We start from the raw sequence: 14588 nt of genomic DNA, 5'->3' as shown, positions 1-14588 counted from the left end.
AAAAGAAAAGGAAAAAAAGAAAACAAAAAAAGACATGCTCTCTCACTTTTCAAGCTCCTGTAGTGAGGCACGCTGACCTCATTTGTTTTCAGATTGTCTGATGTACAATTTACAACCACCAAAGTGTACAAATCAGAAGTACAAATCATGGCTCAGTGATTCTGTGTGTGTATATCCATGCAAGCACCACTGTGTCAAGATACAGAACTTTTCCAGCTCTCAGCAGGCCTCCTCATCCCTTCCTCTACACAAATCTTTATACTATACCACTCATCAATGTCCGCCATTTTTCCTTCATTGCATTCCCTGTAACATGATGTATCATATCTTATCATTTTAAATTTTAGTTCCTTGGCAGGCACTTGGGATTAGAATGGAACTAGTATTTTAAGTCCTTCAGTTAATTCATAAAAGTTATTTACTATTCTTTAGTTTCTATCATTTTCTGGACCAGCATATTAGAAGCTTGTGTTTCATCTAGAAGTCTTTTATTAGTCTGTTTCTTTTGTCATCTAAATTTATAATATAGATGCCATTCCAAACTTTGGGCAACACAAGACCAAACCTCCAGTACTGAAATAAACATGGCATTTATAAAGGAAGTTCTTTATCTGGAGTGTTCTCTCCCAATCTATTAACCAGAAATATCATAAAGTAGATAATAAATATTAATTTAGGTACAGGTGCAAATCTCCCTGTGATAGTTTGCATTTGCCTTTTATTCTCTTGGAGAGCAGAGACATTTGATCTTTTATTTCCTGAAATTTCTCCAAGAGAGTCTCTGCAGATTAATTTTGTCCTTTGGTTAAAATAAAATTAATGTCCCAAAGCCACTATAAAATTCTGGGTCTAGCCCGGCCCGATGGCTCACGCCTGTAATCCCAGCACTTTGGGAGGCAGAGGCAGGTGGATCACGAGGTCAGGAGTTCCAGACTAGTCTGGCCAACATGGTGAAAACCTATTTCTACTAAAAATACAAAAATTAGCTGGATGTGGTGGCACACACCTGTAGTCCCAGCTACTTGGAAGGCTGAGGCAGGAGAAGTGCTTGAACCTGGGAGGCGGAGGTTGCAGTGAGCAGAGATCGTGCCACTACACTCCAGCCTGGTGACAGGGCTGGACTCCATCTCCAAAAAAAAAAAAAAAAAAATTCAAGGTCTCCAGCCCAGCCTTTATTTAGGGCTCTGGTTCAGTATCTTGAAACAGTGCAATATTTACAGTGTTATGGAAAGTTCTTTTTCATTTCTGATGTTTTTATGTTTAAGAAACTTGCTGTTATTATTATCCTCTGATAAGTAGACATTGAAGGAAAATCTCTACTGCTATCATCGAAGCCACATTTTCCTCCAAGACTGGCTTTGACTGAATTTCATTTGGAATGTAAAAATGCACGCTGGGTGCAGTGGGTCAAGCCTGTAATCTTAGCACTCTGGGAGGCCAAGGTGCTCCCACCTTGGATCACTTGAGCCTAGGACTTCAAAACCAGCTTGGGCTACATAGGGACACCTGTCTCTTAAAAAAAAAATTAAGAGTGGTGGCCTGTATAGTCTCAGCTACTGGGGAGGCTGAGGCTGGAAGATCGCTTGAGTCAGGGAGGTGGAGGCCGGAGCGAACCGCAACTGTGCCACTGCACTCCAGCCTGGGCTGCTGGGGTGACAGAGCAAGATCCTGTCTCAAAAAAGGTAAAGTATGTCACATCTAAATAAAAGTGCAGATTAATCACTAGGTACCAATTCATTTATCAGTGTTATACACTGAGAACAAAAGCTCTTCCTAAACAAGGGGGAGAATTTCAGGGCTTTAGGAATTTGGAACCGTCTTCACAGTTCCTGCGAAGTCTTATTTAGGCCGGCTGTAGGCCACAGGCCTAGAGCTTGAAGCCGTCCACCAGCATCTTACACGCAGGACTGTCCTTAATGCACGAATATCTTTCCTCGAGCAAACTGCGTTTCCCTCTTAAATCCTTGTGGCCAGATCATTTTACCGGCAAAAGTCTCAGACATCTGCGAATAAAAGCTTACATTCTTTCCTTGCCAGTAGAAAAACGGGGAAAACATAACCATACGTGGCAAATTTGCAGAGGGATGCATTGCACGAGCTGATAAGATTGTTAATGAGGGCAATCTAAACACAGAAGACATTTGAGCGCGAAGAGAATGTAGATCAGTGATTAAAAGAGGTGGTGTGAGAGAGAGAAAGCTTTGTAAGCTCTGGGACGCTTTAGTATTACTACCGGGGGGGATCTAGGCAGGGGAAGAAGCGGGTGAATAGCGTTTAGGCTTCGGCCTCTTCTCGTCCTTAGCTGTTCCAGGCCAGGGCCATTCTATTCGCCCCCGGCGTAGTCTGCTCTGCTGCCCTAGACTTGCCCACTGCACCTAAGCCCCAAACTCACCTTTCCCCGCCGTCAGGAAGCCAGGTCGCTCTCACCTGCTAGAGTAACTCCCACCGCGCAGGCGCAAAAGTTAACGCTCTCCCGCCTTCCCCGCGCTGCGCTACCTTCTGAGCAGGCGCAGCGTCTCCAACCCGTTCCCTCACCGCGCAACTCGACCCCGGTGAGAGCAGAGGGCGCTCTGCGCGTCGCATTTTTGACCCACGACAGCGGCGCGCAGTCTGACGCGACAGATTGCGTCACTTCCGCCCCCTCCCGGGAGGCGGCGCTGGGCCGGTGGCAAGCCCCCGAAGGGAGCCGCAGTAGTACGACGGAAGATGGCGACGAGCGGCGGCGAAGAGGCGGCGGCAGCGGCGCCGGCGCCCGGGGCCTCGGCCACTGGGGCGGACACGACCCCGGGCTGGGAGGTGGCGGTGCGGCCCCTGCTGTCCGCGTCCTACTCCGCCTTCGAGATGAAGGAGTTGCCACAGCTGGTGGCCTCAGTCATCGAGAGGTACCGGGCGGCGGCTCCGGCGGGGCGACGCTTTGGGGGGGGAGGGGATTTCGAGCCGGATCGTCCGGACCCGCTTCCTGGGCTGCCTCCTGCCGCTTGGGGATCCCCGCCCCAGCCAGGGCTTCGGGGTTCCTGGGCCCCGGGACACTAGGGCTTGCCCGGGGTTCCTTCCGCCAACCCATATAAATCACCCCTACCTCAGTTTCCCCTCTCGAGCAAAACTTTTGCGGCCTCCCTTGCGGGAGGGCGTGGCCGGACACGTTTGAGAGTGACTTTGAGGTGCATTCGCCCCCTTAAGGGAATGTTCATGGGGCTGTCCCTTGGGTCAAGTCACGGATGAGTTTGCATTTCTCACCCGCACTCATCCCTCTACCCTGGGCCGCAGCGGAGCCCTTTGGTATAATTTAATAGCGGCCTTTCTGCGGTGCTGTGTTCACTGGGGGCACATGCTTTTTCTGTGACTGAAGCCACCAGCTACCATGGATGATGTCTTTTTTACGTTGCACTCCTTGTGCATTCCTACTGTATCGGTCTTTGATTAAAAACATTTCAGTGTGTGAGTCTGAGAGATCATTTTCCCAGAGGATGTGGGGTGTGTGTGTGTGTTTCTCTCTCTGCCTCGCATCCTTCTCGCATTAAAATACATCACACATTCTTTTACAAACGGTACTACCTGTTGGTTTCCTTTTGTGTGTTTTTGTCCTTTTGCACAGTGGTTCTTAGCTAGTGAGAGTTGTGTAGGTACAAAGATGGTGATCTCAGAGTGCCTTCCTTTTCCTGACATACCGCGCTCAGAGCAGTCTTTCATTAGTTTAATGGTAGTAGACTTTTGCTTTTAAAGCCAGACTCAGTTTCATTTTTCTAGCCATACTGCATTTCAGCAACTCGCTGCTATTGCTGAGTCGTAGCTTCTTGATGACAAGGGTATATCTAGATGTTATCCAGAGTTTAGAAATTGTTATTTGTTACTCAAAGGAGGCCCATGGTTTGACAAAGTGTTTATTTTTATGCTTTTTCTTGTTAGGCTTGTGATCCTTTGAATGCAAAGTTTTTAACAAATTAGAATAAAATAATGGTTGGGTTTGGTAACTTCACAGTCAGCTTTACAGACGGATTTTCCTATCTAATCACTAGGCCAGGAATGTCCTGAAGATGTAAAGAGGTTTCAAAGATACTACTTTCAAATTATGTAGCTGCTTTTTGTTTTAAACATTTGGATTGGCAATATTGTTCGTGAATCATACTCATGTTAACGTACAATCAGTAACGTTCCAGTCTTTTTAGGGCATTTGCATTTATGTTTTTCTGGACATAAGCTGGATGGGTTATAAAGTATTAATAATTTGTTGACACCCTTCTAAAAATCCTGTATTTGGGGGCCATGCCTAAAGCTGTAATACTTAAGCAACACCCTCCAACCAAATCCATCACTAGGTTTGAATTTTGCCATGTATGTAGTAGTGGTCTCTGCCATACCCTCTCTTTGTGCAGGTAATCAAGAGTTGCATTTGTAGACATTAATAAGACCTCTCTTTATAGTTTAGAAAAGAAGTCCAAGCTGATGGGTCTTTGGTAACATGTACTTTTTTATTGGAAGGCAAGATCTTTTAAGTCTTCCGGTTTTTGGGGCTCAGTTAACTTTGAAAGCCTATGTGTCCTCTGCAGGCTGTGTGAGAGGAGTATGATCTAAAGAAAAATTTCCAGAAGAAATACCTGGCTTACAAGTTCTTTACAGTGAGAACAGCTAAATGTGCAAGTGTTCGGTTTGTAATAAAGTAGGGGTTGGCAGATGTCCTGTAAATGGCCAGATAGTAAATAATTGTGGGTCATGTGGTTTCTGTCGACTGCTCAACTCTGCCATCATTGTGTGAGCAGTCACACACCATACATAAATGAATGGGCATGGCTGTGTTCAAAATTGTATCTGTGGGTACTGAAATTTGAATTTCTTGTGATATCTACATGTCACAAAATATTCTTTTGATTTTTTTTTTTTTTTCAGTCACTCTTAGCCATACAAAAACAGGTGATTTGGCTTGCAGGTTTGCCAACCCCTAGCTTGGAGCACACAAATTATACGCTGCTATCAGTATTCTATTTTTCAAAGCTTTATTGATTGATTGATTGATTGATTGATTTGGAGACAGAGTCTTGCTCTGTTGCCCAGGCTGGAGTACAGTGGCACAATTTCAGCTCACTGCAAACTATGCCTCCCGGGTTCAAGTGATTCTTGTGCCGCAGCCTCCAGAGTAGCTGGGATTACAGACGTGCGCCACCATACCCAGCTAATTTTTGTATTTTTAGTAGAGATGAGGGTTCACTATGTTGGCCAGTCTGGTCTTGAACTCCTGACCTCAGGTGATCCGCCCGCCTCAGCCTTCCAAAGTGCTGGGATTATAGGCATGAGCCACCGCGCCTGGCCCAAAGGTTTTATTTGTTTGTCTTTCCCTGTCTCCGAGGACCATCTGTTTTTCTGTTGCAGTCTACTACTCTTTTCTTTCTTTTTGGTATCCTGGCTCCATCGTGCCAGCTTTTACTCTCTACCTTGTAGCCTACTTATCCATTGCATTTCTCTCTTGACTGTTGAGAATGATGACATGTGCTCAAGAGACTCCTCAGTACACCACCATTCTAAATCTTCTTTTATACTTGAAATTAACCTTTTGAAGAAAAGGTAGATTATACATTCCGAGGTCTAACTCCCTGTTTCTTCAGTTTGACTTTGGAGCCAAACTGAAACAGAGGAGGAATAGATTAACACAGATGAGTTGGAAAGCGTACTCTAAAAAGTCTTTGGATTATTTATTTATTTTAAAAATGTATTATTTTTAAATTTTTATTATTTTAAATATATTTATTTTTATTTTTTACTTTTTAAGAGACGGGGTCTTGCTTTGTTGCCCAGGCTGGAGTGCAGTGGCTATTCCCAGGCGCGATCCCACTACTGATCAGCACGGGAATTTTGACCTTTTCTGTTTCTGACCTGGGCCAGTTCACCCCTCCTTAGGCAACCTGGTGGTCCTCTGCTCCCGGGAGGTCACCATATTGATGCTGAACTTAGTGTGGAAAAGATCTGCATAGAGCACTACAGCCCAGAACTCCTGGACTCAAGCAATCCTCCAGCCTTAGCCTCCCGAGTAGCTGGGACTACAGGCATGCGCCATTGCACCTGGCTAGATTTTTTAAAAGAAAAAGATAATCTGAATTTATTTAAAGGGAAGAGTTTTTTTTTCCTATTGCCTGTAGCTAGCATGTATTTTAGTAGTAAAGACTACTAAAATCTTTTTTCCATTGTAAGAGGCATGGCCTCCCCCCGTTGCCGAGGCTGGAGTACAGTGGGACGATTATAGCTGACTGCAGCCACAAACTCCTGGACTCAAAGGATGCTCCTACCTCAGCCTTCTGAGTAGCTACAGTAGCTAGCTAGACTAGAAGTTCCCACCACCAGGCCCAGCTTCAACTCTTTTTAACACTGTTACATAATACATAGTTTAAAGAACATTTTAAACACACTGTTACTTTTCCAAGCCAGAAATGGAGCACAACTAGCTCAATGGAGCACATGCCATCCATGGGATTAGTTAGTGTAATCATTGCTGAATGTAGCCTTCTGTGTTAAGGTACAGATAATTCCTTTCTTAACTCTGTGTAAGATATGCTGGTGAGCATGGTTATCACTGAACATTTGATTGACTCTTTGTAGATAAAAAGGAATATGCTCCTTCCTCTGAGCCAGTTCTTTCTGGGCTGAACTGGCCTCTTTAATGATAAACCTCTTCAAGGTTTCTGTTTCCAGATATTTGCTAGAATTTAGGGCAAATAAATCTACTTGGGAAGGGGGAGATTGTGACAACTTTTCCATTAGATAATGCACAGTCATTTCCTAAAAATCTTGAAAGGAAGAAAGGGAGGCACTAATGCTCTGATCCTTTGAATTTATAAGCAATAGGATGTAAAATGATAATTGACCTACAGGAAAAAAAAAGAGTCTGCCACAGAAAGATACAGTATGATTGTAAGATTAGTAGTTGTGACTGATGTTTCTATATCTTAGTATCACATTAACCACAGATTTGTCAAGAGTACCAGGGAAGTATCTGAAAGATAGTTTTCAGTTCTTTGCTTAACATGAAGCAGATTAGATAGAAAGATAGGAATAAGCATGATGGATTCTATATATTCTTGAGAGTACATGAAACTGATGAAGGGAAAGGAGCTTGTGGAATTTCTACTGCTTACAAAAAAGGTCGATAGTATGATATTGAAGAGGGAGAAGGGAGGTGAATCCTTAGTCTTTTATGATGCCCCCCCTCAGATTTCCATTTCTTGCAAGTATGATATTGAAGAGGGAGAAGGGAGGTGAATCCTTAGTCTTTTATGATGCCCCCCCTCAGATTTCCATTTCTTGCTAAAAAGAGCTAGATTTTTCCAGACCCTGCCAGTTCTTTTTTCACTTACACATCAAATTGGATTTCTCTAACCTGGCTGCTTAGCTGCTGTTTCCCTTTGTACTCTGCCACATTTATTTGGTATGGAGTATAAAAGCTTCAGATTCTGTATCAGCGGTGTTTCAGGCTCAGTGGTGCTGTTGTTGCAGTTCGTTAGGAGCAGCAGGTGATTTAGGAAGATAGCTTGACCAACCAGAGCAAAGATATACATTCGCTTTTGTCTCTTGATTTTTCTTCCTGTGCATTATATTTACTTCAATTTCTTCATTCTTCTCCTTCCTACTCAGCTTTCTGCCCTCTGTTCCATTTTTCCATTTCTTATCCCCTGGTGTCTTGGTGTCTGTCATTTTCTCAGGGAACGAGGGTGAGGTCGGAAATTATGGCAGCACATCCATATTAGCTGACTCATGCACACTGTTTCTTTAAAATCAAGAGATATGCCAGGCATGGTGGCTCTCGCCTGTAATCCCAGCACTTTGGGAGGCCGAGGCAGGTGGATCACGAGGTCAGGAATTTAAGACTAGCCTGGCCAAGATGGTGAAACTCCATCTCTACTAAAAATACAAAAATTAACCAGGCATGTTGGTGAGTGCCTGTAATCCCAGCTACTCAGGAGGCTGAGGCAGAGAATTGCTTGAACCCAGGAGGCGGAGGTTGCAGTGAGCTGAGATCGTGCCACTGCACTCCAGCCTTGGCGACAGAGTGAGACTCCATCTCAAACAAACAAACAAAAACAAGAGATATGACAATGTTCATTACTTCTCTGTTTCCTCCTTCAAGTCTTTAAAACCAGTTTTTCCCAGGTTTATCTTTAGTTGCCTTATGCACATTGTAAGTAGAGCTGAAGACTGCTCCATTTTTCCTCTGCCAATGTCCATCTTTCCCTAAAATGCATTCTTCCTGTTTTTGTTTTTGTTTTTTAATTTGGAGGTGGAGTCTTGCTCCCATCACACGGTCTGGAGTGCAGTGGCGCGATCTGGGCTCACTGCAACCTCTGCCTCCCTGGTTCAAGCGATTCTCCTTCCTCAGCCTCCTGAGTAGCTTGGATTACAGGTGTGCGCCACCATGCCCTGTCAATTTTGTGTATTTTTAGTTGAGACAAGCATTTGCCATGTTGGCCAGGCTAGCCTCAAACTCCTGACATCAGGTGATCCACCTGCCTCGGCCTCCCTAAATGCTCGGATTACAGAGCTGAACCACTGGGCCTGGCCTTCCCGATTCTTTATTGGAATAAGGATGTTGCGTACTTCTAGGCGAGGAAGTTGGGCTCATTAGATAACAATAGGATGACGTTGAACCAGGCAATTAGATGAGTTAACACCTATTTTTTTTTGATATGCTTCATTATCAGAATGGGTATGAAAGCAGTGGACTAAGTCCATCCTATGGGTAGGCAGTTTTTCCTCTTAGATTTGGTAAACCCGTTCAGCTGGAAAAAGTCGCGGTAAGCAACTCTGAACTTTGGAAATAAAGCATGGAAGGTAAATAAACCGAGTAAATAACATCAAATTACAGAATGGGAAAGCCTTAGAACAATGAATAAGAAAGCATAAGGCTGGAAGTGAAGGAAAAGCTAAGTATACGAGGTAGAAACGGGGATTTAGTAGGGAGTGTTCTGTTGTACATGTGAGCCTTAAAACTGTGTTTAGTCACCAGGAACTTTTGAGTGCTGCTTGTTGTTGAAAGGTTTTTGTTTCCTCCTTTTTGTATCCCTGCAAATGGAAAGTGACCCTCAGTGGGCAGGAGGATCCTTGCACACATCATATATGTTCCATAAATAATTTTTCTTGGTGAAGGAGTTATTCTAGGTTAGGCGCTAATCTTTGATACATACCCATTTATCCTTGATAGATCTCCAAATAGCAAAGTGCTTGCAATGCCAGTTATTTGAGGTGATTTATCACTGACATTGGCCCCTTCCAAATAGTGACTTGTCCTTCTGGCTCATGTGTTCATTTGGCAAGCAGATAGTCTTACGGGCAGTGAATGGAGTGTTCACACTGTTTACGTTTCCCTTCTTAGGTTGATACTTTTTTTTTTTTTTTTTTTTTTTGAGTTGGTGTCTCACTCTTTTGCCCAGGCTGGAGTACAGTGGCACAATCTCTGCTTACTGCAACCGCTGCCTCTCGGGTTCAGGCGATTCTTGTGTCTCAGCCTCCTGAGTAGCTGAGACCACAGGTGGGTGCCGCTACACCTGGCTAATTTTTGTATTTTTAATACAGACAGGGTTTCAGCATATTGGCCAGGCTGGTCTCGAACTCTTGACCTCAGGTGATCCACCTGCTTCAGCCTCCCAAAGTTCTGGGATTACTTGGTTGAGCCACTGGTTGCAATGTGCCCCACCATAGGTTGATACTTGTTGCTGAGGATTGACTCACTAAGGAAACTATTCAGCCACATTGTTGTTCTTTTCATTTAATAAGATACATTTTAGTCTTGGCTTCACCTTCTTGTGTCATCAGTTGTGGATTAGCACCTAATTTGATAGAGAGAATGACTTTAAATGTATCCAACCTTTAAACTAGTTGGGCTCTGGATTTTTTCAGAAGAGGGCATTTCCCCAGCTAAGGATAACGGATGTGGTTAAAAAAGAACAAAATCACTGACTCTGTTGTGATCTCACTTTAGTCTATAGTCAGGGGGATAGGGTAGGTGGTGACTCTGGTACCCAGTGAATTTTGGATTTTAGCACTGATCATATGATTTCTTACCTGGAATTGTTGATTCCTTTTAAATTACTGCATTATGGGCCAGCCTTATTTGGTCTGAAAATTGGTTACTTTAATCTGTATTACCACTAACAGTATATCGAGTTCTCTGGTTTACGCTTTTCGACCATCAGTAATAAAGGCATATTAGCGATTGGTCCTTGCCAGTCAGTAATGTAGAACTTATTGATACCCTCTTATGTCTTTACTTGCATTTCATTAGTTCTGCTTGAGTTTGAAAATGTTTTCTGTTTGTTAGTCTCTGCTTCTTACTAAGCCTCATGACCTTGAATGAGATATTTAATTTTAATTCTCTGTGCTTCACTTTCCCAATCTTTTTTTGAGACAGAGTGTCGCCGTATTGCCCAGCCCAGAGTGCAGTGGTGCAATCTTGGCTCACTGCAATCTCCACCTCCTGGGTTCAAGCAATTCTGCCTCAGCCTCCTGAGGAGCTGAGACTATAGGCACGTTCCACCACGCCTGGCTAATATTTGTATTTTTAGTGGAGATGGGTTTTCACCATGTTGGCCAAGCTGGTCTTAAACTCCTGACCTCACGTGGTTCAACTGCCTTGTCTTTCCCAATCTTGAATGGGAATAGGATGATGGTACTACCTACCAGGTAGTAAGGATTAAATAATGTAATATCCATAAAGGGGTATCTGGCACATAGTAAGTGCTAAGTAGATGCTGGCTGAATTATTATTATTTTTGCAGTGAATCAGAAATCCTGCACCATGAGAAGCAGTACGAGCCATTCTACTCATCTTTTGTTGCACTTTCCACACACTATATCACAACAGTTTGCAGTCTCAGTAAGTATTCCGCTCTTGTCACTCCCTTCCGAGGGCTTGTGAATAGGGGGATTGTTTATCCTCTCAATAGAGTATCTGAAAAGTTGTTAATGAAATCTAGGTTTTAGCACTCCTAAGCCGGTCACCCAAAAGTGGAGACAACTGTTAGCCAGGATGAGGCTCCAGAGGTTCCCTTATAACCAAGTAGAATTTTAAAACTGCTTGTCTTGGACACCTGCTTTATAACTATTAAGTCAGCTTCCTTTTCCTTCTTAATCCAAAGCATTTTATTGATTTCTCATGTAATTACTGGTGTGTTAATTCTTCTTGGGGGGAAGGGGTGGTGGTTACTGACCTCTGGAGTTAGCAACCACTAACCAAGGCTCTATTCCTTTTTTGATTTTGGTGAGGATATGAATTCTCCTTTGTGTTCTCTGGTATATGAAGGGATTTCAACTTGAGATCTCCATTTCCTTCATTTTTTTTTACCCCCCAAATGGCTAAGCCCTACTGTACATTTCTGAATTTTTATATTTTCTAAAAATCCTAATTCAAATAGTTCTGAAGAATTCTAATTATTTTAATTTTGTTTTTTTAGAGACAGGGTCTTGCTCTGTCACCCAGGCTGGAGTACAGTGGCGTGATTATAGCTCACTGCAGCCTTGAACTCCTGGGCTCTAGTGATTCTCCTGCCTCAGCCTCCTTAGTCCTTGCTGGGACTACAGGTGCAAGCCACCATGTCCAATTAATATATTAATTTTTTTGTAGAGACAGAGTCTCCCTCTGTTGCCTAGGCCAGTCTGGAACTTCTGGGCTCAAGCAATCTTCTTACTTTGGCCACCCAAAGTGCTGGGATTACAGGCAGGAGCCACCACAAACTGTTTATTGGAATAGTTTACTAAGCAAGTAAACTGAAAGGAAACTGTAGAGTTGCTGAGTAATCCTTTAGTGTCTATCCAATACTGTTTATTACAGGCACTGGATACTGGTGGAAGAATCAAATTTAGCTTGGAGAAACTTTATATAAGGAAGCCATTTTATTGTTTTAAATTATACCAAAAGATTTTATTCATTTATTTATTTATTTTGAGATCAGGTTATGAGACTACCTTTTTGTATTTTTGGTAGAGATGGGGTTTTGCTATGTTGGCCCAAGCTGGTCTCGAACTCCTGGGCTCAAGTGATCCACCCGCCTCAGCCTCCCGAAGTGCTGGGATTACAAGTGTGAGCCTCTGTGCCTGACCAGGACTTCATTTTAGAATCCATAGAAAGGAGTGGTAGTATTGTTTAGTGCAAGTTTGTCCAACTCACTCCTGAGGGCCGCAGGTGGCCCAGGATGGCTTTCAATTTGGCCCAACACAAATTCATAAACTTTCCTAAAACATTATGAGCATTATGAGATTTTTTTTTGCCTTTTTTTTTTTTTTTTTTTTTTTAAAGAGCTCATCAGCTATCATTACTTTTAGTGTATTTTATGTGTGGCCCAAGACAATTCTTCCATTCCAGTGTAGCCCAGGGAAGCCAAAAGATTTCACATTGCTGGTTTAGTGGTTAAGAGCATAAACTCTAGAGGCTGACTGCCTGGATTTAAATCTAGCTATGTGACTTTGATCAGGTCATTTAGTTAGCTGATCTGTTACAAATGAGCAGGGGATAATACGAATATTTGTTCATAGAATTGGTTTAAGAATTAAATGAGTTAATACATTTGAAGGGCTTGGCACTGGTGTGATGTAAGTATTTCCTATTAAAATTATCCTAATTTTTAGTAATTATGAGATAAACTGATCTGATAGTTATTGATGTCAAAATACCTCTGTTTGCCCCTTGGGTTTTTGGCTGTGAATAATTGTTTTGATATTGGGAATGTTGGATATAGAGCTCAATACTTATTTTGCTTGATTTAATGACCAAGGCTGAGCAGTCTGAAATTGAGTAATGTTTATTACTTTCTCAGTTCCCCGGAACCAACTTCAGTCAGTGGCAGCAGCCTGTAAAGTTCTAATTGAGTTTTCTCTCCTGCGTCTGGAGAATCCAGATGAGGCTTGTGCTGTGTCCCAGGTAAGAGTGTTGGGCCCATTTCTTGCCCTTATTCTGAAGCACTATTGTGATTGACTAGTGGAATAGAGCAGAGGTCAGTGAACTTTTTCTGTAGTAAGCCAGATAGGAAATCATTTGCAGGCCATGTGTTATCTATTGCAGCTAGTTAACTGCCTTTTTAGTGTGAAAGCAACTCGAGATTAATATGTAAATGATGAACGTGGCTGTGTTCCAGTAAACTTTATTTACAAAAACAGGCAGTGGGTGAATTGGAACTGTAGGTTGCCCACCTCTGGTACATGGGGTTACAGAGTCTTCTCAAGGATTGCACATTACATACCTACAGGGGCCAGGTAGGTAACAGAAAATGAGCAAAGCATGCTAGTTGAGAAGATTGCAGCCCCAACTAAAGGGGCCAACCTCTTTGGCTGTAGCTCATTACTGCCCTGCAGGAATGGAGGTGCAAGGTTGCTATGCTGTGTTATTTGAGAGCGAGAAGTTTGGATTTGCATGTGAATCTTTTCATTCACTTCAAATTAAAAAAAAATACTCTGAGAATAATAAGACAAATCTGCGAGCTAGGTCTGATCTAAGGACATCACCTTGCAGTCTTTGCTTCAGTTTACATGAACCTAAATTTGGCCCTGTGCCAGTTAGAATTTCCCAGAGTAGAATTTTATGAAAGATATATTTGCATTTGTTTTCTTTTCAGAAACACTTGATTCTCCTAATCAAGGGCCTGTGCACTGGCTGTAGCCGACTAGATAGAACTGAAATTATCACATTTACAGCAATGATGAAATCCGCCAAGCTGCCCCAAACAGTGAAGACACTTTCAGATGGTGGGTGTTTCTTCCGCAGACCTGATTATATGGCCACCTCCGTGCCACCTTTTCTATGGTACCTTTGCCTTCTAGTGGCACTTTCCTTAGCCCTTTTTTTGATTTTGTATTTTACAGTGGAAGATCAGAAAGAGCTGGCCTCACCAGTAAGTCCTGAGTTGAGGCAAAAGGAGGTACAGATGAATTTTTTGAACCAGCTGACCTCAGTTTTTAACCCTAGAACTGTAGCATCACAACCTATCAGTCCACAGACTCTGGTGAGTTTCTTGAGTCAAATGTCTTCTTCTCTGTAGGATTTCTTAAGATGAGAACACTAGGGGAGAAAAAGTAACATGTTTTATGTTTGATATAAAATGATATACATGTCTGTGGGACAAAACAAATTGAGGAATACAAAATAAAACAAGGAAAATTCACCGTCACTCCTTCTGTCCACAGTTATTACTGTTTTGATGACTATTCTAGGGCTCTCTCAAAGCACATAAACAAATGTGAGGTGTATATACAGTTCGCCATATAAAGGCATCACTCCTTACTAGTTGTAGAACATTAATTTAAAGCTGCATATTTTTTTCCCTCCTGTTGGGAATGTAACCTATATTTTTTCCAACATTAGTAAGGAATTTTCCCTTTGTTAACTGGGAAGCCTAGAGAGTATCCATGCAGCTGCTGCTCGCTATTGACGGTTGGTTTGGTGAAGAGATAATAGTGTCTTGATAGGCCCTATGTTTCTTTTCAGGTGGAAGGAGAAAATGACGAGCAGTCATCCACCGATCAAGCCTCAGCTATCAAAACCAAGAATGTGTTCATAGCTCAGAATGTAGCTAGTCTTCAAGAGCTTGGTAAGAGTCCCAGCTGTTGTCAGAAAGCTGATT

At 42.8% G+C, this 14588-nt stretch overlaps 1 protein-coding gene across 8 annotated transcripts in view; it reads left to right on the top strand.

Moving 5' to 3' along the window:
- The first annotated feature begins 2635 nt into the window (after nucleotides 1-2635).
- The window catches only part of UBR4 (ubiquitin protein ligase E3 component n-recognin 4), a 137575-nt gene continuing 125622 nt past the window's right edge, over nucleotides 2636-14588 (top strand). For 7 of the 8 annotated variants that reach the window (XM_032300616.1, XM_032300610.1, XM_032300613.1 and 4 more), the window contains exons 1-6: nucleotides 2636-2882; nucleotides 10755-10852; nucleotides 12789-12892; nucleotides 13584-13713; nucleotides 13831-13970; nucleotides 14453-14555. In XM_032300616.1, coding sequence (XP_032156507.1) covers nucleotides 2707-2882; nucleotides 10755-10852; nucleotides 12789-12892; nucleotides 13584-13713; nucleotides 13831-13970; nucleotides 14453-14555 — 751 coding nt within the window. In that variant the 5' untranslated portion in view covers nucleotides 2636-2706. The remainder of the gene's footprint in view (nucleotides 2883-10754; nucleotides 10853-12788; nucleotides 12893-13583; nucleotides 13714-13830; nucleotides 13971-14452; nucleotides 14556-14588) is intronic. The other variant, XM_032300615.1, reaches the window with a different exon arrangement.

This window comes from Sapajus apella, unplaced genomic scaffold (genome assembly GCF_009761245.1).
Source record: "Sapajus apella isolate SASKATOON/1434 unplaced genomic scaffold, GSC_monkey_1.0 scaffold43, whole genome shotgun sequence".
NCBI lineage: Eukaryota > Metazoa > Chordata > Mammalia > Primates > Cebidae > Sapajus > Sapajus apella.
The sequence above is the reverse complement of the archived record's forward strand: the minus strand, read 5'-3'. Positions and strand labels throughout refer to the sequence as shown.